General features: G+C 41.4%; 1 protein-coding gene across 1 annotated transcript; it reads left to right on the forward strand.

The window, feature by feature from the left end:
• Positions 1 to 10,436: 10,436 nt before the first annotated feature.
• DDX59 (DEAD-box helicase 59) lies at positions 10,437 to 24,918 on the forward strand. Its single transcript, XM_061633925.1, has 9 exons — positions 10,437 to 10,562; positions 10,662 to 10,858; positions 12,058 to 12,890; positions 14,964 to 15,131; positions 15,696 to 15,785; positions 17,378 to 17,629; positions 19,586 to 19,738; positions 20,863 to 20,991; positions 22,345 to 24,918. The coding sequence occupies exons 3-9, from the start codon at positions 12,069 to 12,071 to the stop codon at positions 22,606 to 22,608; spliced, it is 1,878 nt and encodes a 625-aa protein (XP_061489909.1). The 5' UTR covers positions 10,437 to 10,562; positions 10,662 to 10,858; positions 12,058 to 12,068; the 3' UTR covers positions 22,609 to 24,918.
• The last annotated feature ends 2,207 nt before the right edge of the window (positions 24,919 to 27,125 follow it).

Raw genomic sequence — 27,125 nt, forward strand, 5'->3', positions numbered from 1 at the left:
CATTTCAGTCCGGTTTCAGGCCTGGCTACGGGACAGAGACGGCTTTGGTCGCCTTGGTGGATGACCTACGCAGAGAGCTGGACAGGGGGAGTGTGTCCCTGTTGGTTCTACTGGACCTCTCAGCGGCTTTCGATACCATCGACCATGATATCCTTCTGGGCCGCCTTGCCAGGATGGGACTTGGGGGCACTGTGTTGTGGTGGCTTGGCTCCTTCCTGGAGGGACCAACCCAGAAGGTGGTGCTGGGGGATTCCTGTTCGACTCCTTGGCCATTGACATATGGGGTCCCTCAGGGCTCAGTTTTGTCCCCCATGTTATTTAACATCTACATGAAACCGCTGGGTGAGGTTGTCCGGGGGTTTGGTGTCATCAGTATGCAGATGACACCCAACTCTATTTTTCCTTTCCACCTAAAGCCAAGGAAGCTGTCCTGATCCTGAACCGGTGCCTGGCTTCAGTGATGGACTGGATGAGGACAAACAAATTGAAATTAAATCCAGACAAGACAGAGGTGCTCCTGGTTAGTCGAAAGGCAAATCAGGGAATAGGGATTCAGCCTGTGCTGGATGGGGTTACACTCCCCCTGAAGACACAGGTTCGCAGTTTGGGTGTGCTCCTGGACTCAGCTTTGAACATGGAGGCCCAGGTCTCTGCAGTGGCCAGGAGTGCTTTTGTCCAGCTAAGACTGGTGCGCCAGCTGCGCCCATTCCTGGAGACGCCTGATTTGACTACAGTGATGCATGCCTTAGTTACATCCCGTTTAGATTACTGTAACGCGCTCTACGTGGGGCTGCCTTTGAAGACTGTTCGGAAACTTAAACTGGTACAAAGAGCTGCAGCCAGAGTGCTAACTGGAGCTGGTTACAGGGACCATACAACCCCCTTGTTGCGACAGCTCCACTGGCTGCCAGTTTGTTTCCGGTCACAATTCAAAGTGCTGGTTTTGACCTATAAAGCTCTATACGGCCTAGGTCCAGGGTATTTGTCAGACCGTATCTCCCCATATGAGCCTACCCGGGTGTTGAGATCCTCAGAAGAGGCCCTTCTCTCAGTCCCAACACCTTCGCAAGCGTGATTGGTGGGGACGCGAGATAGGGCCTTCTCGGTGGCTGCCCCCAGGTTCTGGAACACTCTTCCTAGGGAAGCACGAATGGCCCCTTCCTTGCTATCCTTCCGTCGGCAGGCAAAGACTTTTTTATTCTGACAGGCTTTTGGACTAGAAGCTGTTTAAGATAGGACCTCATAAGGTCTGTTGTATTGTTCTATGGTCCTATTCTTAATGTTTTAAATTGTCTTAGTATTTTAAGTGTATGTTTCATGGTTTTAATGTTACGAATAGTTTAATTCTATTTTAATTGTATATTTTTGTATGTTTTTTACCTATGTGTAGTTTTTATTTGTAAGCCGCCCTGAGTTCCAGTTTTGGAAAAAGGGCGGGGTAAAAATAAAGAGTAATAATAATAATAATAATAATAATAATAATTAATAGTGCAATCCTAGGTTTATTTATTCAGAAGCAAGTCCCAGTGTATTCAGTGGGGCTTACTCAAACAGGGACAGAAATGCAACCTCAAGTGATAAGCAACTTCATTCACACAACCCAAAATTCCGAATCATGCCACTTTACGCTGTTTTGCAACTGTTTATACTTGTTTTTATGGTTATTGGATTTTAAATGGCTTTATTTCTTGTTGTGAGCTGCCTTGGTTTCCAACCCTACTTCACAGGGTTGTTGGAAAGTCTCCATACACACACACGCACACACTGCAGATGTATAAATACATACAGCCCATATAATAGTTTATTGTCAAACCAGTTGGTCATTGCAGAAAAATCAGTATTAGTTTTTTAAAAATCAGTATTACTTTCCTACAGAATAAAAACTGTAATAGCCCTGCCTACTTGCTTTAAAATAGGACTGGAGAAGGGGGCAGAAAGAGTTAGAACACAAACACAATTCTTTTTTACATTCACTCCAAAGTCCCATTGATTTTGAGCACATTCATAACCATGTCTACTCAAAAGTAAGTCCTATTGAATTCAATGGGATTTACTCTGGGCATATGGGATTAGCATTGCTTTTACAAAAGCAAGTACTGGGAAGATTTTCAAAACACTGCCCAGGATCTGACTCCTGCACACAAGAGGAAAAAAAACTGAAATGTATATACTTACCCAATTTATGAGATTTCCAGATAAACGGGGTGAAACCACCATTTTGTTTTCTAGACACTGCCTCAGGTCAATGAAACTGAAACACAATCCCTGATTGGCTGCAATCCTGAACGGGCGGGGTTAAAGCTAGGAAGTGCTGTAGTACTGTATACAGTACTGTTTAAAGAAAGATTTAACAGTCGGGGCGGCTGACGTTTTTATGCATATCTTGAGAACCGGACCACCTAGAAACTTTTTTTTTTTTTTAAATTAAAGCTGAGAATCCGGGCCACCTAAGGGGCTAGCTGGATGCCAGGTGGCATGCATAGAATCCAGGTAAAACCCAGCTAACCGGGCAATATGGCAACTCTACCCATAAGGTCATTTCAAAACAAAACCTTACAAAACTTACAAATGCTTGCTTAATAACCCTCTAAATTTTCATGGTGATACACAAAACAGTCGAGAGAGTTCAAAGTGTAAAAAGAGGGGGAAAACAGACCCCTGTTAGACTTTTTTCTGTCAGTGTTCTCCTAATTTGTTGAAATTCATTAAAAATCAACCATGTTCACAGAGTACCTGTAATCCTATTACTGACTGTACCCCATCTCTGACCTTCACCTTCTGCAGTTTAAAAGTTTAAAAAATGCCTGGCCGATTTTTAATTAATTGAAGAAATTTTAAATTGGAGCCAATGATAAGCCCGGGCATGCTCAGTAAGAAACAACTGTCAGTGTTCTAAAAGCCAGACTCACAACTGCTGGGCTGGCCTAAACAGGGGGCCATACCCACACCAGACCTTTATTTCACTTTAATGGGTTCCCCCAAAGAATCCTAGGTAGTGTAGATTGTGAAGAGTGCTGAGAGGAGACTCCTATTCCCCGACAGAGCCCCAGCGGCCAGAGTGGTTTAACAGTCAGCCGCTCTGAATGAAGCTCTGTGAGGGGAACAGGGCATCTCCTAGCAATTCTCAGCACCCTTCACTAACCACACTTCCCAGGATTCTTTGGGGGAAGCCACAACTGACTAAACTGGAATAAAGGTCTGGTATGGATGTGGCCAGTGACAGCTTTGGTTTAAATTTGGATGTGAGACTACATGTCCCTGCTGTACAATAAAAAGGTGGGGGAAATGCTGAAAAACAATGATACTGTTCACAATGTTTTCCTTTTGGAAAGGGGCTTCCTCTCTGCCCAGTGCCGACCCACCCAATCTCACCCCCTCAGGTTAGTTTCACTTATCCTAAGCATGATTGCATAGGAGTAAATCTCACTGAACTCAAAAAGCATATAAATGATCAAACCTCCGCTCCCCTCCCCTCCCCTTCCAATCCCCTCCTTCCCCTCTCCCCTCCCCCATGGTCAGTATTACCTATCTAAAGCATGACTGCATGAGAGTAAATCCCATCAAACTCAATAAGCATGCAAATGTTCAAACCCGCCCTCCTTCCCATCACCTCCCTTTTGCTTCTTCCTCCCTCCTTCCTTCACCCCTCCCCCTCCCTTTCCAATCTCTTCCTTCCCCCTCCCCTTCCTTCTGCTCCCACTCTCCCCTCCCTCCTTCTCCTCTCCCCTCCCATCCTCCTCCCTCTTGGTCAGTTTTACCTATCCCAATCATGATTGCACAAGAGTATATCCCACTGAACTCAATAAGCATGCAAACATCAAACCTGCCTTTCCCTTCTTCCTCCTCCCCTGCCCACTCCAGCCCTCCTCCCCCCATGGTTAGTTTTATGTATCCTAAGCATGATTGCAGGGGAGTAAATCCTACTGAACTAAATATGCATGCAAATAATCACACCTGCCCCCCTCCTCTTGCCTGCTCCCCTGTGCCCTCCCCTCCCTCCTCCTCCCCTCCCTATTCCCTATGGTCATTTTCCCCTATCCTAAGCATGATGCAGGGGAGTAAATCCCACTGAACTCAAGCATGTAAATTATCAACCAATTCTCAGCAAACTTTCACAGGATCCCATTTCTTACCTCCCGGATTAAAAATCAGAGAAATTCACTAATAGACAAAAAAAAACCCTTGCGGTTTAAGAATGTACCTATAACCAACAGATATTTCTATCAAACTTTAAAAAGCAGGGAAACTGGGCAGCTGTAGTGAATGCCCCAAGGGAGCAGGAGACCTGACCTCCTCTGAGATATTGTACTGCCCTACAAATTGGTACAAATGCAAACACAATTTGGGTTGGTCTTTCACAGTCCAATCCACTTCCTGTGTAGCTTGGAAGAATTTGGTAACATGTACCTCTGAGCATATGGTGAGTGGCAGCAACACCTACAATCAGTCTAAATAACATAAACAAGAGATATGTGTTGATCTTGTTTTAGTAGGGAGGAAGCAAAAATATTTCAACAGCTGATGTAGTTCAGATAGTCACTTTAAATATGTTTGATTTACTTTGCAATTTTAGTGAAGTTTCCTATACTTTGCATATAACATCCAAGCAGCTGTTACGAGATAAGCTAGGAAGTTCTAAAATTTCCCTTTTTATAATATCTTTTGTACAGGATAATAGAAATAAAAATTGATCTGTTTGTGTAGGTTTGTTGCTGCAGAATTTGTCTTTCCAAATAGGATAGGGTGACAGGGACAACAATGCAGGGGATGGGGGACAGAACTTAGCATTCTTGTACACACATACACACGAAAGCAGCATATAAATATTGTAAATAAATGAGATACAATATTGAAAGGCCCATATAATTTTATTTATTTATTACATTTATATCCTGCCTTTTCTCTGCGGAGCTCCAGGCAAGGCACATTGCTGACCCCCTCCATCTTATCCTCACAAAAAGCCTGTGAGGTAGGTTAGGCTGAAAGATGACTGGCCCACAGTCACCAGGAAAGCTTCATGGCCGAGTACGGATTTGCACCCTGGTCTCCCAGGTCCAGGTCTAACTCTCCACCCAAAACATCACACTGGCTCAATCCATCAAAAACAGAATCCACTAGAATAATCTTCTTAAGGAAGTTCAAGGAATGGCAATGATGAGTTAAAGATAATGAAGGAAAAACACCTTAATTCTTGTGAATTTCAGAAAGTATATCTAAAATATAGTCCATTCAGATTATTACTGAGGCACGTAGTTGTAACTGGGGCAGACATTTTCACCCTTTGTTATACAAACTACTCTAGTTCACAGGGCTGTGGAGTCGGAGTCGTGGAGTCGGAGTCGTAAGCAATTTTGGGTGGAGTCGGAGTCGGTAGAAATGTACCGACTCCGATTCCGACTCCTTCATATATGGCAAATGTATATTAACTAGTAATAACAAATTTACTGTAGTAAAAGGGTAGCACAAGGCATTTCATCACCACCACGTGAATCCAGAGCTTGGAAAAGTTACTTTTTTAAACTACAACTTCCATCAGCCCCAGGGACTGGGCTCGTGGGAGTTGTAGTTCAAAAAAGTAACTTTTCCAAGCTCTGGATTCACGTGGTGGTGATGAAATGCCTTGTGCTACCCTTTTACTACAGTAAATTTGTTATTACTAGTTAATATACATTTGCCATTTATGAAGGAGTCGGAGTCAGACAGTAGAAAAATAGAGGAGTCGGAGTCGAAGGTCTGGCGTACCGACTCCACAGCCCTGCTAGTTCAGCTAATAGCTTACAAGTCTGCTGCTGACCCATTTTACCTTTATACAGTAGGGCCCCGCATTACGGCGTTCCGCTGATGCGGCGCCTTTCATTTTCAATTTTTAAGGGTTTTTCCCCCCTTTTGCGATGTTTTGCGCTGTTTTCACGCGATGCGGCCCATTAAAATCAATGGGGTTCCACTTTACGGCGTTTTCTGCTTTACGGCGGGGGTCCGGAACAGAACCCGCCGTATAAGCGGGGACCTACTGTAATCTTCCCCACAAGGCTTCTCACAGTCCAGCAAGCCTGTTAATAAAAAAGAAAGCACTTGGCAAAATTACATAATTTTTCTTTGCTATTATACTAATGAAGAATATGAACATCACTCTCTTTATATGTATGGACAGTATTTTCAGTTTAACATGGCTTGTCTTTAGCTTTACATTGCAAGGCTACGGATGGGGTTTGTGTTCTTTTTCATTTTTATAAGCACATAATACTTTTAGAAACTGATTAAAATATTATTACAATAACCATTTATAACCTTTCACTATACACTCAAATATATAAAGGTTGGAGGCCGGGCCTGGCAACCAAGAGGTCTTCTGATCTTTAAAGGTTGTGCAGGGGGAAAGGAAAATTCCACCTTGTGGTTTTTCTCATTACAGGGTTACAAGAACACCTGCACTTGGCTGACTTTCTCTTCTCCTAAAGATACAGGATCAGTCTCAGGCCTGGAACCTGGCAACCCTACCTGGCATGGAGATGTAGAAAGCTTCCCCTTTTGGCTTCCTTCCCATCATGTCACTGTTAAAGGCACAGCAGGCAAGTGAAGAGGAGAAAACAGTGACAAACATATGTTATTGAGAGATAACGGGTGGGAGGTGCAAAGCAAGTCAATTTGTATGTGCTGCTAAACTAAGTAAGTCAAGAGAGATAATATGGGTAAAGAATATAGCACCTTTAATTGACTCGTTGCAGCAATTGTGGGTTTCCTAGGCAACAGCCAATCTATTTTGTCCAATGCATAAACTGAGTCAGGCACTTCCTTAATTTATAGGACCAGCTTTCGTAAGGTGCAAGCATGATGCAAGCTTTCCGTTAATGCAGACATTTGCTCTAAGTAGAATTAGTCTGTGCAGCTAGAAAGCTGTATACCAATAAAGCATCCAGTGTTGGCCAAGATATTTTGCTGCCTAAGGTGAAAGACAAGATGGCACTCTCATCCATTCCATGTACAAAAGCCAACCAGACTAGCAGTTAACACTTTAATCAACACTGGTGACCCAACAGTCTCCTTCCCTGCACCCTGAGAACAGCAGGCCACTTTGAAGGGTGCAGGGTATTATTAGTATTAGCATTTATTGGCTGCCCTTCACCCAGAGGTCCCAGAGTGGGTTACAACAAGCCTAAAATACAGTGTTAAAAACAACCAGAATCACAAAATAGTGTGGGTCCTAAAAATATACATCTCAAGTGTCAAAGGCCAGGGTAAAGAGGTGCGTCTTCAGCATTTGCCTAAATCTGTATAGTGAGATTGCCAGATGTACCTCGGTGGAGAGGGAGTTCTACAACTTAGGGGCTGCCACCAGGGGTGTAGTCATCTGGGGTCTCAGGGGGGTCACCGAGCCCCTACTTTTTTGGGAGCAGGGTCCCAATATCTCCAGTATCCTACAAGACAATCAGCATGAAAGGGGAGTGTGTTAGCCACTGAGAAGAATCTTCTAACATACTTCCTTACTAGGGTTGCCAGGTTCCTGGCCTGAGACTGATCCTGTATCTTTAGAAGAGAAAGTCAGCCAAGTGCAGGTGTTCTTGGACCAAGAGATCTTCTGTATCTTTGAAAGTTGTGCAGGGGGAAGGAAGAATTCCACCTTGTGGTTTTTCTCATTACAGGGTTACAAGAACACCTGCACTTGGCTGACTTTCTCTTGTCCTAAAGATACAGGATCAGTCTCAGGCCAGGAACCTGGCAACCCTAGGCCTGAACCTGTCAGCTTCTGCTTCCACTGATATGACTCTAGAAAATCTTAGCACTTGGTAATTTGGTCAACTGTTTACAGCCAGTGTTCCTTCAACAACTGTAAATACAGGAACTCTAAAAAAACCCACCAAAACAGCCTAAGATCTTTAAGGTGGAACCCCCAAAACAGCCTAATGACTGAACATGCTCAGTGGTCAAAGAATACTGAAAGTGTTGGAAAGGGAATGGAATATACTGGAAAAGAGCATAAATTTCTGGAATCCTGAACAGGAACGCTCCATGTAGCAACATTTTGTTGCAGGTACAACTCATAGAACTTCAAAGAGCTCCAGGGATTTCCTATATCCCTGGTTATCCATTCCATCAGGATGCAGCAGAGGGAGAGAAGAGAATCAGGGCCATCATCACCAGTGCTGAGCTGAATGACCAGCTCCTTCAGCCTTTTCCCTCAAATTCACCTGGCAGCCACCATTCCATCAGGCTATAAAAGAGAACCAGCAACTTTCCACTCTTTGAATTGTTTCTATTCCAGCTGGCCATTACAAGAACTATGTCAATTAAGAACTACTGTCAGGGTTTACTTTTTTCTTCCTCTTTCCCAATCTTTTTCCTTTTGTGTTGTGCCTTTTAGATTGTAAGCCTTAGGGCAGAGACTGTCTTGTTATTACTGATTTTTGTAAGCCCCTTGGGGAGGCTTTTTGACTGAAAAGCAGGGTAAAAATACTTGAACTGTCTTTTCTATCCTATTGTTATGAGCATGGGGGTTGGAATGGATGATCCTTGTGAGTCCCCTTCCAGCCCGATTTGGAACCCTATGCCTTGGAATGAGGAACTCACTCTGCTGGTCAGATGAGTCTCTCCTTTGTTAAACAAATAGAGTGGCCAGGTAAGATAATGGGCCTGTCAGTTGCCCAGCAACGGTGAATGGGCCAGGAAGACCCTTTTGTCATTGAAACTCTTCAGGAGAGCATACCCCCCCTCCTGGAGCCCAAGAGAGGCTTGTAGTTTTAGTTGTGTCTGGAGAATGCTTGGAGACTGGAGGCAGGCAGAGAGACTGGCTCTCTGCATCATGGCTATAGGATGCCTCCTGTAACACTGATGGCAAAGCTGGATATTGGACTGCTGATGCCTTGAACCTCCTCCATCTTAAGCTCAGGTTGGAATGTGTGTAAATAAATAAACCATCTTTCATAAAGACACCAGTCTCTGCTGACCTTCTTCCCAAAGGAAACCAAACCCTGGAGGAGCACAGGGACCCCTGAAATCTCACCACTCGGAGATTGGGGAAGCACACAACATTATTTTACTATCTGAGAGACTATGATCTTAATGCTTCTGTAGACTACTGGTTGTAGATTGCATTTGGTGGAACCTTCTGTGTTTGGCTACAGCATGGATACACCGAGATTAATGTAAAGGCTCAAATAAGGTAAACAATTTTTTTTTTAGTATCCTACTGAGCAACCATGGTTTTATATGCCAAATGATAATAGAAACTCAATTGATGGAAATACAGACAATAGTCACAGGCTTGCCTGTTGTATGTCTGTCATGCAGGTTTTAAAGGCATTGGAGTGTAACTAACAAACTCCATTTTGTTGCAGTGCTCTGAAAACAATTGTCTTCTACCCAAAGAATACAAAATCAAAAGATAAGAGTTACATAAGAGTTAAAAGTGGAAGAACATCAGGCTTCTGCGTTTTAAAGTTCGGTACTAGCCAGAAATCAGTCAGACATAACTCGCATCATGGAATTAGAGTGATGGTGAATTTCTTCTGCCTGTTAAACAGAGAATTTCCCACTGTACTTCAAAGCATATTCCAATAATATTGGTATTTTTGAAACTTTGCTTGTTTTGACTTGGCACAGGCATCCAACATGTGCTATGAGTGAGTGCAGACGTATGCATCTTTACTCAGCAGCAAGTCCCACTGTGGTCAAATCCACACTATCCATTTAAAGCACATGGCTTCCTCAAGAACATAAGAAGAGTCTGCTGGATCAGCCCAGTGGCCCATCTAGCCCAGCATCCTGTTTACACAGTGGTCAACCAGATGCCTGTGGGAAGCCTATAAGGAGGACCTGAATGCAATAGCATTCTCCCCTCCTGTGGTTTCCAGCAACTGGTATTCAGAAGCATACTACCTGTAACCCGACAGAGAATCCTGAGAATATTGTAGTTTACCCCTCAGAAGTACAGTTCACAGCCCCCTGAATGAATGAGCTACATTTTCCAGGATTCGGGGGGGTGGGGGGCTAGGTGCTTTAAATGTATGATGTAGATGTGACCTATGTTCAGTAGGACATACTCCTAGTAAGTCTGCATATTTATATTATATATACTATATTACTATATATTTACTATATAGAGAACATACTGGGACTTAATTCTGAGTAAATACACATAAGATTGTACTTTTAAGGTACAATCATGTATACATTTACCTTATTTCTCTGTAAACTGCATAAGTTTCGATTGTTAGTCTATTAAAGATCCGTTCAACAGACTCATTTTCTGTGCCTTCTACTATCTGTCTACCTTCAATTGCCTTTTTTCTGATTTTCTAGCTAATCTGAACGCTGGTTTTATTTCTGTTAGCTCTACAGCATATCTTTGGTCGAGAAGAGGCAGGAGCACTCCGTTCCCGAAGTGCTCGCGCCTTATAATTCCTATTTATAAACAAAAGAAATGAAATGCATGTGACGAATACCCGGATGTAGCTTCCCCGACGCCTGGCTTTCCACTTGAGTAACCGCCTGGCTACCTTTTAAAATTCCAACCCTCGCGCTCTCGCTCTCTCTCAAAACTCAGTGAGAAAAAATACCTTTTTTGGGTGAGTGGAAATTATCATTTGAAACTTCTACAAAGAAACCATGTCTACTTTATTCGCACTTTTGTACAACAGAGTTTTCTGCCCTGCTCTTGCCCGCAGATTCAAAAAGGAACCGGAAGTGAGGGCTATATGGAACTGTTTGTAATATCTCTTTCGTCTCGGTGAGAGTGACTGGAAACATCAGAAACATGTTGAAGGCCTAGAGCGGCCGCAATAATTGGGAAACCGAAGGAGAACTGGATCTTCAGCCGTCCGGAGTAACAGCTCCAGGCCGAATTCGGAGGAGCGGGTTTAAGGTAGGGTGATCGGTCAAAAGAGACACAGATGGGATTGTGGTTTTATATCACCCACCACAGCGGTTGTGAATGGTCACTTTCCTTATCTTCGTTTTTGCATGGAATTATTGCGGACTTTACTTTTTGAATTTCATAGTTGTTTCTTCCCAGTCCCCCTGCCCCACCTCTATAAATAAATGTAAATGTACTGCCTTCAAATCGATTCCGACTTATGGCGACCCTAGGAATAGGGTTTTCATGAAGCTGAGAGGCAGTGGTTATAATTATATACCTAGGATAACGCTTCATGCTTCTGATGAAGTGGACTCTGGTCCAGAAAAGCTTAAGCCGCAAATATAAACCTGTTTAAGGTTCCACCAGATGCTGTACATGTCTACTCAAAAGTAAGTTTCCTTTTCAGAGGGGCTTACTCCCAAGTAAGTGAATATAGGATTACAGCTCAACACAGCCAGGCTGTATTACTAGTCTTTTTAGCGGGTCTTTGTCACTTTAGTTCCAGTAACGCCAAAATGGGACTCTAATTTTTCCTCTTTCCCATGAAGCTTTGCTGGTGTACTCTTTCTCTCCCCCTTCTATACCAGCTCAAGTCTTGATACATAGGTATACGTATTATTTTCAGAATAGTATAGTCCCTTCCAAAGGACCCAGGGCTTACTATCATCTCTGTGTTTCCGGATGTGCTTATGAATCTTATTCACAAAAAGCTTCTTTTGTTTCTTTTAGCAACTGCCAAAGCTGAAACAGAACATCACTGGAAATATCTCTCTCCCTTTTTGATGGCAGGGTGGTAGGAAAAAAGTTCGGTATTTAGCTTTAGCTGAAAAATTGACTGAGAGTAATCAGTCCCTGAAAGGAGTAAAAATGAAATAAATTTTGCAGATGCTTGGTATCCTTTTATTGTGTGTGTGGTACAGAAGGATGGACTAATATTGCCTCCACCAAAATCTTTCTGGCTGGACATAATTCCAAAGTGATTTTGGTGCATGGGCTCAATTTTTATTGGTCTTTTACTTTGGCGATAACTGCAAAACACATTTTGTTATGTACACTGTGCAGTTTTAGTGTTTATTGGTTTTGCTTTATTATATGAAGCTTATTAAATAAAATATTTTTATAAAAAGAATAATATAATCCCTATATTCTGAAATATTAGTTTATCAGAAATAAACAGTAATCATTATTGCATATTTTCATGACAGGGTGTTGAAGAATGTTTGTTCCGAGATCTCTTAAAGTCAAGAGGAATGCTGGCGACGAGGGGACGTGTGTAGCTAAGAAAAATAAGCCCTTCCCGGCTGAATCCTCACTTGAAGAGGCTACAGAGTTCCAAGAAACTAAGTCAGATACAAAATGCATGCCAAGTTCAGAGGGGGACTTGTTTAAACCAGTAGAAAAAGACACTGAGCCACAGATCTCTCGGGATTCAGCTGTGGCTCTTACTGAAGCAGCCTTGGAAAATCCAAACAATGGGGACTGTTCTCTTTCCAAGGATCCCATAAAATCTTTCAGCAAAACACAACGCTGGCCAGAGCCAGGGGAACCTGTGTGTGTGGTCTGTGGTCGTTATGGGGAATACATCTGTGACAAGACTGATGAAGATGTGTGTAGCTTGGAGTGCAAGGCCAAACACCTTTTACATATAAAAGAAGAAAAAGAGAGCTCAAAATCTATTAGTAGTAGCAGTGAAAAAGTAGAATCTCGGTCTGCTTTTCTTGATGGTACTTATGTCTATGAAGAGAATGCATTTCTGCTAAGTCTTCAAGATGAGCAGATTGAGAATTTAAGGCAGCAGCTAGGCATTGCTGTCCAAGGTCAGGGAGTTGCAAGACCTATTGTAGAATTTGAACACTGTGGCTTCCCTGAAATTTTAAGTACCAATTTGAAAAAATCAGGCTATGAAGTCCCAACTCCTGTCCAGATGCAGATGATCCCAGTTGGACTGCAGGGGAGGGATATTGTGGCCACAGCTGACACTGGCTCAGGAAAAACTGCTGCTTTCCTACTTCCTGTTATAATTAAAGCCATGGGAGAGGTAAAGTTCAAACCTGCATATTCAAAAGGTTGTGGGAATTGTGTAGCCCACTTCTGTGCATGATTACTCATAAGTCCCAGTGCATTCAAAGAGATTACTCTTGGGAAAACTCTGCGTAAGATTTCAACCTTAGATACACTCAGAATTCTAGAGGAATAATTATCTAGTTATTTGTTTCCTCTTTGAACTTCGGTGTTTTATGTCAGTTGACTTGATAGAAGTGCTTAAAATGTTAGGAACACAGTGTAGTGCAAGCTGATTGAATATCTAATATAATTGCTGAATCTGCCAACTGGATATTATCTGCCATTTGATTGGATAAATAATATAATTGCTGAATCTGCTGATTGTCCTAGTCAAGAAAGACCCATATGCAGGGCTGGAAGACTATCTTGTAACTTTCAGTGCCAAGTAATATGCATGTTAAGAATAGAATTATAAAAAGTGTCAGTATCAAATTTTGACCACCTGGGCAAGCAGATATTTTTTTAGCTCTGCCAACTTGATTTTACAGTAAGACAGTGGAAATTTGAGGGTAGTGATTGCAGTACAAGATGGTGAATGATCTTCCCATCTTCAAATGGTTCCCTTCCTACTGACCTTATTCCTGTGCTTTCAGCTCTTGTCTGCCAGAAGGAATAGCAAAGACAAAATAAATTTAGCTAGCGAATCAACACATTGTTTAAATGGAGATTTAAAATAAAATACTAGTGGGACTAGTCTGAGTGGATTGTCTTCTCAAAGTTACAATAGGAGCAAACATAAGATAAAAATTTGTAGACCTGACATGGACATAGCTTCTCTCTAATTTCTCAAGCTGCTTTCTTGAGTTGAGTGAGAGGCTACTGTCAGTCATCAGACAGTTTGAATTTAGAAGTGTTGCTGATGACTCTGTAAATAGACTAAAAATATTGCATACTGCATTGATGATTCCATCTTAGTGTGCTTGTGTACTTATTTGGGGTACATATTTTGAAAGATAATGCATACAATTTGCACTGAAATCTATTCATATTGTGGTATAAAAAAAAATCTGAAATGGCGATGGTTATGTTAGTCCTAAGCTATATATATTGAGTAAAAGAAAAAAATGTTTTGAGGATTGGGCTGCCTTTACAGGGTCTTCTAGAATGGAAAACAATACTCTTAAATTTTTGTTTTAAATTAATTTTGGATTTTACTTTGCAGTTCACAGCACATAAATAATCCAAGTCAGTGGAGAAATTTATGGATCTCACATACAGTAGCTCACAACTTAATTTGCACATTTTTATGCTACAGTTGATTACCATACACTTGATGATTTGCAGCTGAACATGTGAACAGGCACCATAGGAAAGTATTGTACTTGATGTTACATAAGATGATACAGCAGCTCTTTTAGATAGGTGATGTCTTATTCATACATGCATGCTATCCCATTTCCTGCTGTAACATATCACACGTGAAGGTGTGGACCTTCAGTCATTACTTGCGTGAAGGGGTAAAGTTGAGTACAAAGACTGTGAGGCAGCACTTTTAGGTCCCCCCACCTCTGATCTCATTACTCATGCCAGTTGCTGAAGTGTTCAGCTGTAACTTCTGCAGTGGATAGCCTTTTCTACACATTGCCCCCCCCCCCCCGATTAAGAGCATTTTCAGGGTTCTAAAAGCACAAGGAGTGTCTACAAGTAGAAAATGCTCTCAGCTGCAGAAGTTAAGCTAAACTCAGGAGCAAGTGACATATGCAATGAGATAATGGGAAAAGGGCTGAAGTGTGGCCCTGCAGCTCCTTTGTATTCATTTTCCTTCAAGTAACGACTGAAGAGTGCTTCAGCGTTTAGAAATTCCTTGTAACAGTTCATCCACTGAATCTTATATCTGTACTCAAAGGCTTAATAGCATGGGAGCAGATTTCCCCAGTATCTAACGTTACACTGTGAATGTTTGCTGCTATCTCTGTTGACATCTCGATGAAAAAGATGATGTTGAGCTGGTCTGATATGAATTACTGTTCTCTTATGTTTCCCTCATCTGATAATTTTAATTGAGAATGCAGATTGGTGTCTCATAACCTTTTTCTCTCCTTTTTAGGCAGAAACTCCATCTGCCCTTATTTTGACGCCAACAAGAGAGTTAGCCATACAGATAGAGAAACAAGCTAAAGAGCTCATGATTAGTCTACCCAACATGAGAACTGTTCTCCTAGTTGGAGGATTGCCGCTACCACCTCAGCTTCATCGCCTGAAACAAAATGTTAAGGTAAAACTTGCCGTAATTATGGTGTTTTTTTAAGTGTAAGGCAAAGAACTAGATGTAATTTTGAAATTCATGTACAAAGTGGCATATAAATCTGATTTAAGGATTTCAGCTCTTCTTGTGCAAGAGTTTGGGTCTCAGAAAGATTGTCTGTTCCAGTATCTCGGGCCTTAAGATCAGCATTGGAAGTCTTGGGTGCTAGGTACTCCCTATCTGGTGCTGATCCATTACAGGGCCTTGTTGGTAGTGGTTCCCCATTTATGGAATACCCTCCTTGGTGAGGTGCATTCATTCCCCCCATTGTTAACATTTAGGTGGAATTCCAAAACATTCCTGTTTACTCAGGCATTTGATGAATGGAAGATACTATTTCTAGTAACCTTGAAATTGTTTAATGATGAGGACACTTGATTGCTTTTAAATGCTTTAAAATTTGTATTGTTTTTGCTGTTTTGTTTGCCACCCTGAGTTCCTTTGGGAGGAAGGATAAAAATACTTAATAATAATACATCAATTATTGATTTTATTTCTAATGTTGGTGTTTTCCCCCTACCCTTTTTCTGTTAGATTATAATAGCTACACCAGGAAGACTACTAGAGATTCTAAAGCAAAGCTCTGTTCAGCTCCATAACATTAAAATTGTTGTAGTGGATGAAGTAAGTATTAAACTTAATTTAATTGAATCTGAAATAGCAGTTGGTAGAATCTCTTGACTTCTGTTGGCCTTAGCAAGCAAATTATGTACACTTAATAAAAAGTTTGCTTGTAGTAGATTTCAAGCATGTGTATATGTACTTTGTTTGGCCACTGCATGGTATGCTTGGTATTCAGTGCAGATGGTGTCTGGACCCATTCATGCATCAGCCTTATAATGGAACAACATGTGTATAGTGCTTGTTATGGCTCTAGAGGAAGGGAGGCCTTTTTTTTTGTTCAGTGGTAAGCAGACAACTGAGGATCAAGTGTCTAGGACTCTTTCCCCTCTTCAGTATCCATGTTTCTTGCAAAGTGGCTGTTGCAAACATACTCAAGCATTTTGGGCAGTAGTGAGTTGTTGGCTGGAGAGAACGAAGCATAAAGCAGAACTTGAAAGTGCTTGGATGTAGGTGTAGTGAGGGAAGGGGAACTTTTTACAGCCTGAGGCTGCATTTCCTTTTGGGCATTCTTCCAAGGGCCACATGCCAGTGGTGGGTGGGGCCACAGCAAACGTAGGTGGAGCAATTAATATACATTTTACCTTGGTGCAGGAAGCTAGTTTCTACACACATTTGCATATCCCTCTGTATTCTTCATCCAGACAAGCAAGATGCATGATCAGAGTTCAAGGACACATTCCAGCCAGGCAAAAACACTATGGGTACAAACTAGGCAGATGGGGGATGTAGCCTGGAGAGAGTTCTGAGGCCTTGATAAAGACCCCCAAGCTTGAGGTTCCTCACCCCTGGTGTAGCGGCAGTTGCTCTCATTCTCCCACCCTGTTTTTTGGGGGGGGAATTTTTGTTTATCCAAGAGCTAGTGTGGTGTAGTGGTTAAGGTGTTGGACTAGGACCTGGGAGACCAGGGTTCGAATCCCCACACAGCCATGAAGCTCACTGGGTGACCTTGGGCCCGTCACTGCCTCTTAACCTCAGAGGGAGGCAATGGTAAACCCCCTCTGAATACCGCTTACCATGAAAACCCGATTCAAAGGGTCACCCATAAGTCGGAATCAACTTGAAGGCAGTCCATTTCATTTTCATTTTTTGTTTATTCAGTTGTGTTTCTCACAGCGAAAGTACAGGCTTCCTTAACAGAGCTGTACTAGTTTGATAAAAAATGCTATAGTCCAATTAGAGGCCAAACACAACTCCAAATAGAAGACGTGGAGATGGCCATGAACTTGGATAGCTTTGAAAAGGAATTAGACAAATTCATGGAGGATAAGACTATCAAAGGCTACTGGTCCAAATAGCTATATAGTTTGTCTCCAGCCTCAGAGGCAGTGTGTCTTTGAATACCAGTCCTTGGGAACAACAGCTGGAAAGGGTGATCACCTTCATTTCCTGCTTCTGGGCTTCTTAGAGGCACTTGGTTGGCCACTGTGGGACACAGAATGCTAGACTAAATAGGCCATTGGTCTGATCCAACAGAGTTGTTCTTCTGAATGTGTTGGCAATGAATATGAAGTAATATATATTTCCTCACCTCTGCTCCTAAAAGGGAATACCAATGCTGACTGATCCATTTCTTTTTATTTTTCTTTAAACAGGCTGATACCATGTTAAAGATGGGTTTTCAACAGCAGGTGTTAGATATTTTAGAAAATATCCCCAGAGATCATCAAACTCTTCTGGTGTCAGCCACGATGCCTTTTGGCACTGAGCAGTTGGCAAATCGGCTTCTGCACAATCCAGTGAAAATAACCATTGGAGAAAAGAACCTGCCATGTTCCAATGTTCGCCAGATTATCTTGTGGGTAGAGGAACCTTCCAAAAAGAAAAAACTTTTTGAAATATTAAATGTTAGTATTCTTGGAAAGGGAACCTTTTGTTTTTCTTTCACAAATCATGGCTATCTGGAGATTTGGAGGGAAGGAAGCAGAAAATGGCCACTGATCTGATTCACTTATGTTCTTGGGGACTCTCCAGTAACGAGGCATAAACATGTCTCCATAATCTACATTAGCCAATACTTGTTGCTGAAATGTGTGCAGGAAGAAACAACATTTTGATTGTTTAAATGTTATTGGTAACCCTCACTAGCATATTATTGCATATACAGTACTTTAGAATCAATGATATTGAGAGGCATTTAAATTCACCCCACATCTGTTTCTTGTGTGTCAACACGATTAGTAAGAATAGGCTGGTTCCAAAGAATCATGGCCAGGATCCAAGGAAGCTTTACTGTGCAATTCTAGCCATATGTACTCAGAAGTAAGACCTATCAAATTCAGTGGGGCTTACTCCCAGGTAAGTGGAATTAGGATTTAGGGTTTTTTTTTCTTCAACAGCAGCTCTGTCATGCTACATGGCAGACAACTTTTTAAACTGGGGGTTAAAAGCAGTTTGATATGGGATACTGAAAAAGAAAATGCATATTGTTCCACTAGCCTAGTGCAAAGCACATTGTATGTGAATCGAAGCAGCTCTTTGGATTGTGGTCAGTCCATACACTCCCATCCCCCTACCAGAAAAAAAAGTTATTTCGGTAAATAGATTGTACAAGCCATCTAGAAATAATCTGCAGTAATGAACCCTTTTAAATATTGCATTTTTAAAGCATTTCAAAGGTATCTGAACATTTCCACTCTACTTTAACCTTGTTAATATTACACAAGCCTTAACTGACTTGGATGGACCATCTTAATTGGACCAGCAATGACAATTCCCACAATTTAGCTTACCATTCCCTCAGTTTCAAAATATGCTTAACATTCCAATACTGACCATATAGAATTCTGACTGCAGTAATCATGTGGGACAGTAAAGCTTCCTTACCATTGGAAACTTTGTTTTATAAAAGTCAAGAAGAATGTTTTTGGATGTAAGATTTTTCTTAAATCTATTATTGTTCGCTCCTAAAATCTGCCTCTAATTCTTAAGAATATTTTTTAGACGTTTTGTTGGCTTAGTCAGTGGATGTTATAATTTAAGCAAAAACATCTGTATTTACAGTTGAAACCACCTCCAAATTTGATAGTAAAATTGGGACATGTTTGCCAGCTTGGCATTTTTTTAAATCAACATTGTTCCGTAAATTAAGCCCGCGCCGCTTGTTGGAGCCAAGTTCGAACTGCCCGCATGGCGGGAGCGGCGGCGCAGTAGTAGCCGGAGCCTTGTTGCACTCGTAGACCCTAGTGCAGGTATGGCCGTGGCAGTGGGGGAGACCCTTGGTGCGGTGCATAGCCAGCGTTTTGGTGGCAGTTGGCCAGAACTGGCTGCAACCTCACCATGTAGAGGAGCCCCTGGAGACCAGAGACCTGATGGCTTATCCCCGGAACACCATTGTGCCACCAGACGGCCTCTTTCTCAAGGAGGTGGAGTATTGCGAAGTCGTCTTAGAGACTGAAACAACAGAGGTGGAAGGGTAGCCTCGTTGAATGCACCATGGCTTACGACAGGATTCCAAGTTGTTGGAACAGAGAGGGGCAGGGGTTAAGTGGGGAAGTGTGATGGAATTTGCTGTGTTGGTATATATATTTGTTAATAATTTGTATTAAGTATGAGTTTATTTGTATTATGGCTGCATTGTGTACTTTTTATAATACTTCTTGTGTTCTTTTTTTCTTGTGCACCACTTAGAGATATTTTTATATATTAAGTGGTATAGAAATAGTCTAAATAAAATAAATAAACAATAAATAAACATAGTTTCAGTAGAACGTATACAAACTAGTTAAGAGAAAAAGAATTGTAACTGCTAGTGGTAACTGTTCATAACATAACACTTGATAGTCTTTTTTGTCTTGTTTTAGGATAAGAAACTTTTCAAGCCTCCTGTGCTAGTATTTGTAGAATGTAAACTGGGTGCAGATCTTCTGAGTGATGCTGTTCATAAAATCACAGGCTTACAAACAATCTCTATGCATGCTGATAAATCACAAATGGAAAGAGCTGCCATATTACAGGTTTGTAGATAATCCCTGATGCCCATTTTCTTAACAGATTCATATTTTTAAGGTTATAATCCCATGCACATATACTTGGGAGTAAGATCCTTTGAACTTAATGGGACGTGCTTTTGAGTGGATATGTTTTAAGATTTTACTGCTGATTAGATGTGCTCCTTGCCAGATTTATGAAGAACACTGCAATCTTTTGTGAGTTTCAAGGTTGCACCTTAAGGGTCTACTCCATAACAATCCTGTGTCCGTGCAGCATTCTGGGATGCTACACAGATGCTTCTCTCCAGCCTCCTTTTCAAAAATCTTAGTTATACCTTGGATTCAGAAACTTGCTGTCCCTGCTGCCATGCTCATTCTAGGAACTTAGCCGTTGCCTGGAGAAATAATTTTGTCTGACTCATCTAGAAACCATATTCTGTGGTTGTGGGGGCATTGAAAATACTGGCTAGCTAGGAGAGAGGGTGCCTGGGGCTTGTAGCAAACAGTGATATTCTGGACTGGCTGTTTATTAAGACTGGAATCAGATCAGGGATGGGAAACCTGTGGTCCTACAGATGTTGTTGGACTACAATTCCCATCAATCCTGACTATTGGCCATGTTGGCTGGGGCTGATGGGAGTTGGAGTCTAACAACATCCAGAAGGCCAGAGGTTCCCCCATCTGTTTTCGATGTAGTTTATTCTTTGTTTTTAAACATACTGGAACATTCAGAGTGGCAGCTAGAAAAGAACAGACTGGAAATTCAAGTTCAGAGTATATATCTGAGAAGAAATAGCTTTCAGGTCTATTAAAATACTTTTATTATATTTTTCTTTCATTTTTTGCTTACTGTCCTATTATTGCTGTTTTTTGTTTCCTTTTGAAATGTGTTCACAATTTGTTGCTAGCTTCATTCTAACTTCAGTTACTTTATTTCTGTTGTTGGAAATCCTGTTTTGTAACTTTTGATAACAAACCTCACAAATTTAGATAATGTAAGAGTGCAGTCTTTCCATTCCTATCCCAAACAGAAGAACTGTTAATGGTGATTAACATATTTATTTCATTAAGTAGGAATTACATGTTGCACTTCAATTGCAAATACTTATCAGAAAGCTGAAATAAGGTTTCCATATGCTTTGCACTAGGGATTATTTCAAGACAAGTATGAAGTTGTAGTAAGCACTGGAGTCCTCGGACGTGGACTTGACCTTGTCAACGTTAAGCTGGTGGTAAATTTTGACATGCCATCTAGTATGGACGAATATGTACACCAGGTAAATATACTTGTCTGCTTTAAATATCATAGTTTTCTGTTGGAGTTTTTCGATAGAGAACCAGGATAACCTTCAGAGGTTTGTGAGAAGAGTTTTTGCCCAATCTACCCAGGTCTTGTACAGTGCTTGACAATGCAGTAGGTTCAGAAGTAACTTGCATTGCAGTGTGAGGAAGTGCTTTTAGAATAATTCTGAAACTCTTTCCTGAGTGTGTGCCTAAAGGAGCTTTCTGGATCATGATCCCAACGCAGAGATGGATCCAACAAACCTATTTCAAGAATATACATTAGGGAAGTAGCATATATCTAAATAACCTTCCTTTTGTTTTCATAAAGAAAAAGGTAAAGGTAAAGGTGTCCCCACACTTATAGTGCGAGTCGTTTCCGACTCTTAGGGTGACGTCTTGCGATGTTTACTAGGCAGATCGTATATATGGGGTGGGATTGCCAGTTCCTTCCCTGGCCTTTCTTTACCCCCCAGCATATGCTGGGTACTCATTTTACCGACCACGGATGGATGGAAGGCTGAGTGGACCTTGACCCCTTTTATCAGAGATTCAACTTCCTCCTTCCGTTGGAATCGAACTCCAGCTGTGAGCAGAGCTTCGTCTGCATTACCACCACTTACCACTCTGCCACGGAGGATCCTTTTCATAAAGAACACATGCATTTAATGGAACTAGAAAAAAAACCTGTTTCATCCCTTACCCCTCATACCTGCAATCCAGATCAAGAGAGAAGCTAGTAAGAATAGTTTGTTTTCTGGAAATAGCGTTTCTGCTTCTGACCATCTCGTGACTGGTCTTATGTTCATTTATGAAGTGCTATTACTGAAGTATCTAAGGGCCATATCCTTGCATAAGAAAAGCTGAAATAACCTTGTCTGGGTATTACTAAATGTTGAAGCTTAACAGTCATTGAAGGGTAGACAGCAGGATGGAATATGGCTTTTACTGAAGGAGCCATTTGAGAACAAAGAGCCTTATGTGAATAAAAGTAGATAACACTTTTCTTTGGAACTGAAACTTTCCAGTCTGGGTGCCCCTACCTTTAAAAAGTTCATAGTTTTACATACTTATATTTTATTTAATATGCTTATTAGTTGCTTTTCCGCTCTATAAGCAACATACAAAATGAAGAAAAGATACTTGATTATCAAGGATTAACACTGCTACTGTTCAGCAGCCTCAGGTGGAATGGCTGGCTGCTCACCAGTCTTTCTGGCTTCCCAGTAGACAGTAGAATCAGCTGCTTGAAACGGAGAGGAAGGTTTTCTTATTGTTCACAATCTACACTTTGATTCTAAACTTTCACAATCTGATGTCAAATTTCAATACAGTTGTTGTTTTTTCAGGTTGGAAGAGCAGGCCGGCTGGGTCACAGTGGAACTGCAATTACCTTTGTTAATAACAACAGCAAGAAACTTTTCTGGGATGTTGTGAAGCGAGTTAAACCGACTGGCACTATTCTCCCACCCCAGTTATTAAATTCCCCATATCTACTCGACCAAAAGAGGAAAGAACAGCAGCAAAGTAACCAGTCTCAGAATGGTCTTGTAACAAGTGACAATCTTATGGACGTTATCAGAAAACATAGCAAAAGCACTTCTCAGAAGTAACAAGCTGTACTGTACTTGTCAATGCAACTGTTTTGTGTAATTTATAAGTAGTGCTGAATTTTTAAGTTTTGGGACGTAATCCAACTAAAGTTAAGCACTTTGAAGTCCCATTGATTTTTATTACAGAGCTACAGCAAGGCTTAATCTTTTCCATTGTAATTTAATGGGATGTCATTGTGCCCTAAGTCTAATACACAGTTGTACCCATCATTTCTACAAGCTCAGAGCAGCATTTGTCATCCAGTGAGCTTTGTTACTGGGAGCTATTTTATACTTTTTTTTTTTATAAATGTATCGCCTTTCTCTTGTTATGGAACCAAAGGTGGCATACATGTGGTGATCAGGCAGTCTCCCATCCAGTTATTAACTAGACTCACTTAGCTTTAACAAGGTGGTGGCCTCCTGCATCTTCAGTCCATAATTTGGATACAGCATTCCATAAATATGGTTACTGGCCATTCAGACCTTTTTAGTTAATCGAAATGCCCCGTATAGAGCAGTAGATTCCAGGGGCAAAGATGGCTTGTACTTCTGTAAACCTAAACCTTGTCTAACTAAGGAACGGTGGCCATGTGCCTGACAAGCAGAGCTGCTGTGGTTGTGCAAGATGCCAATCAGTTTTGAGTCTATTTGCTGTGACGGCTTGCCAAAGAGTATTGGAGGCATTGAGGAATGATTGAGGAGAGGATGAGAAAGACTCGGGCAAGCTTTAAAAAGTAATGTTTGGGAGGATTAGGTCAAATCTAAAAGGTGAACAAACACAGGCAGCTGGGCAAGTCTGTTTGGATGAGGACACTTGCTTGGTTACCTTAATTAGTAGCAGGGGTTCTAGACCACATTTACTATAGGTAGGTGGACAGGGGTTATGTTGGAATGGTGATGTCGTCTTCATTTTTTTGTATTTAATATTTTCCAGTGCAGTTCATTTGGCACATACTTTCAGTTCTAAAAATGTCAAGGTGCTAATGTGAAATGGAAGGGACTAGATACAAAATCAGAAAGGAAAGGAAAAATAATGTTGGCCTGAGGTAACGTACTCCTTTTCTTCTAATTCAGTTTAGCTAGATTAGTAGTTTAAAACCATGGAACACCTACAGCATTTTGAAAGAGTAAGACATTTTCGTTTTTTAAATTAGAAATGTAAAAGTTGTTGAAGGAGGTGGCTCCTTCTCGAGCAAATTGTCAATGCAAGTTAGAACAGATTGAGGAATGGTAAGAACCATGTACTTCAGAGCAATTAGGATGCTATAGCGAGGGGCTGTAGCTCAGTAGTAGAGTGTGTGGTTAGCATGCGGAAGGTCACAGGTCCAGTTTCTGGTATCTGCTTTTAAGGCAGGGGTTTCCAACCTTTTTGAGTCGGGGCAAATTTGGAAATCTAAGAAACTTGTGGGCATCACAAAACAGTAATTCCACAGGAGAAACAATGGCAATGCTCAGCAGGCAAAATTACTTACATATCTCAAAACAAACACAGACAAAACACTTCCCAACTAAAAAGAGCAAAAAAAAGGGCAAAATGCTCATCAGATGAACAACCAAGGAGGTAAAGTACTTCCATGTGGCATCTAGTGATCTGCAGGGCAAATGGAAATATGAGGGTCGGGTGGCCAAATACTTGTATTTCACTTTCCAGCCAGTCCAGTAGTACCCATTGTAAAAAATGTACCTATTTTTTTAAATTGGGAGGGGCAGGGGCCTTGGCTGGGTGCTAAGGGGTTGTCTGAGGATGTAGCACCCACAGGTACTATGTTAAGAAGCCCATATTTAAGGGATACCAGGACTTGGAGAAACCTTCTCCAAATCTTGGAAGTTCACTCCCAGGCAGAATAATTTTACTTAATTTGTATCCCACCTTTCCTCCAGAGGGAGTCCAGCATGGCTGTACACAATATTGGATTCGGTGGACCAAATAGCCTGAGCTGCTATAAAATGTTGCTTGTTAGACTGCTGCTGATTCCAACCCTGCACCTCATTTTAAATGCAACCTTTAAAAAACTTCTTTTAAAAAATAAAATGTTTGTCATGGGAGTGCTAAATTCAACTGCCCTGCAGTCAAATGATGAACTCTAGTCTGTGAAACCTCATGCCTAACAGAATCTGTTAGGACCTGCTTTTTACAAAATGGAATTTTTTCAGATGAGAAATTAAAGTAGGACACTTTATTTGGTGTGTTTTCTCTACATGTTGAGGTTTCTTTTAGCAGAAAATGTACACTGCTCTATATTTTTGCTGAATATGAGTCTTAATGTAAAAGGTCAAAAGTGAAAAAAGTTATGGAACAAATCACAAGGTTAAAGATAATAAAAAACCCTTTGCATTTATTAACCAAGATAAGACTGGCTTCATTCATAATACAGTATGTAAGTTTATTCAGTTTTGGTCAGATTTCAATAAGATAAATACAGACAATATTGTTGCATTATCATATTGAGGATATTTTGGTACAGATTAGTACTAAAATACACCGTGAATTGGCCTCTAGTAGCGACTCCAAGAATGCATTTGAAATTGGTATCCAGGTTCATTTAGTGATGTTGGCCTTATCATAGGCTCACTTGTTTTGGGTCATATATCTATTACCAAAAAAACCAGATAGGACCTTTGGGTGAGCAGTGGGTAATAAATCATATAATCCAAGAGCTCTTCCTTCTGTAGGTTTAGACTAGAGCTATTGCCAGATGTTAAGCAAAAGTGAGAAGTCCAAAAGGTAAAGTAGGTATCTAGTAGGAGATGTTGTCAGTAGTATGCAACTAGTTTAAAAAGCAAATGCAAAATTTGATCTTCAGTCTGTTGGTGTACAGAAGAAGAATAGTTCTCCTAATACCGGAGGACAGGAATGGGGGGCCTATTTCAGTCCAAGAGTCCCATTCCCTCATGGGGAAACTTACATGGGTCATATGGCGGTAGTGGGCAGGGCCACAGACAAAAGTGGGCAGAGCTGTGACTCTTACCTTTGTATGGTAGACTACATTCAGCCATGCAAAAGTCAGAGGTTTCTACACTCACACCTCTCCATTCAGGCAAGCAAGGGCTGTTCTCATTGTTTATGGATGTAACAGAAAGGGGGAGGCTGGGAGAGCCTGCTTGCACCCTTCCTTGCACAGCTAACTGCTTTGTAAGCTAAGCAGTTGTACCCCAAACTATCTGGTAATTAATGCTACCGCCACCCTCCTCTTAAAGCTCACAGTCCCCAGACTCCCAAGCAAATAAATGGACTCCCAAGCAAATAAACGGATGTTGAGATGGTATTCAGTTTCCTGACCCTCCCTGGATTGCAGGAACCTGCTTTTCTCTGCCAAGGTCCCCACTCAGCTTACAAGGGCTACAGAGCTACACTCAGCTGTGTGTCTGTCCCAGATATCAAATCAGTCTGCTTTTCTCTGTCACCCCAGTCCTTTACCTCTGTAGCATGAAGCAAGTGGCTGAGGTTCATGGTGGATTCACAACAACTCTGAGTTTGGCAACCATACATGCAGACCTGACTCAAATTATAGCACATTTAATAAGAACAAAAGAGAAAGGGATAAGACAAATGGACAAAGCAGAATATTGACAATAAAGGAGCTCTTCAGCTCAAATCTACCCTTGCTGCTTACAAAACATGCTTCTGGTCTCATGAGTATCAGTTGCAGGTTTTTCTGATGGACAATGAGAGACAAAGGATCATCTTTACAGTCCCTTTTTAAATTTATTTATTATTTATTTTATTTATTATACTTCCATACCGCCCCATAGCCGAAGCTTTCTGGACGGTTTACAGTAACTAAAAACAAATACAGTTTAAGATACATCTTTTAAAAAACAATTTAAAACACAATTAAAAAATTTAAAACAATATAAAACACATGTTAATATGCCTGGGAGAAGAGGAAAGTCTTGACCTGGCGCCAAAAAGATAACAGTGTTGGCGCCAGGCGCACCTCATCATAAAGATCATTCCTTAATCTGGGGGCCACCACTGAGAAGGCCCTCTCCCTTGTTGCCATTCTCCAAGCTTCCCTTGGAGTAGGCACCCAGAGGAGGGCCTTTGATCTTGAACGTAGTGTACGGGTGGGTTCATATCGGAGAGGCGTTCCATCAGGTATCGTGGTCCCAAGCCGTGTAAGGCTTTATAGGTTAAAACCAGCACCTTGAATCGAGCTCGGAAACATAAAGGCAGCCAGTGCAAGCGGGCCAGAATCGGTTTTATATGTTCGGACCATCTCATGTTTTTGATTGGCAGCTGTCATTTGATAGCTAATCATGTCCCACCTCACTGTTTTTCAGGTAGCCCATTCACACCTTTTGAGAGCTGGAGAAATGGTTATCCTAATGTTAAAACATCCAATGTTGTTGCCTATCCTATCCTATGCTTGGAAACTTGGCATTCAGGCAAAATGGTGGGGGGTGGAGTCAGAACCTTTCTTCACACATTGCATCCAGGCAAAAGCACTTGGGAAAGGGCGTGGAGCAGTTTTAAGATATGGTTTCCTTCACAGGAACTTCCTAACACTCTAACCCCCTCTAGCTAATGCGAT

Source organism: Rhineura floridana, chromosome 6 (assembly GCF_030035675.1).
Source record: "Rhineura floridana isolate rRhiFlo1 chromosome 6, rRhiFlo1.hap2, whole genome shotgun sequence".
Classification (NCBI taxonomy): Eukaryota; Metazoa; Chordata; class Lepidosauria; order Squamata; family Rhineuridae; genus Rhineura; species Rhineura floridana.

Excerpts from the sequence above, each read along its gene's own strand:
- DDX59 (XM_061633925.1), top strand. The coding sequence starts at position 12,069 with ATGTTTGTTCCGAGATCTCTTAAAGTCAAGAGGAATGCTGGCGACGAG. Across the intron at positions 12,891-14,963 it reads TAATTAAAGCCATGGGAGAG|GCAGAAACTCCATCTGCCCT; the intron begins GTAAAGTTCAAA and ends TCTCCTTTTTAG. Across the intron at positions 15,132-15,695 it reads GCCTGAAACAAAATGTTAAG|ATTATAATAGCTACACCAGG; the intron begins GTAAAACTTGCC and ends TTTTTCTGTTAG.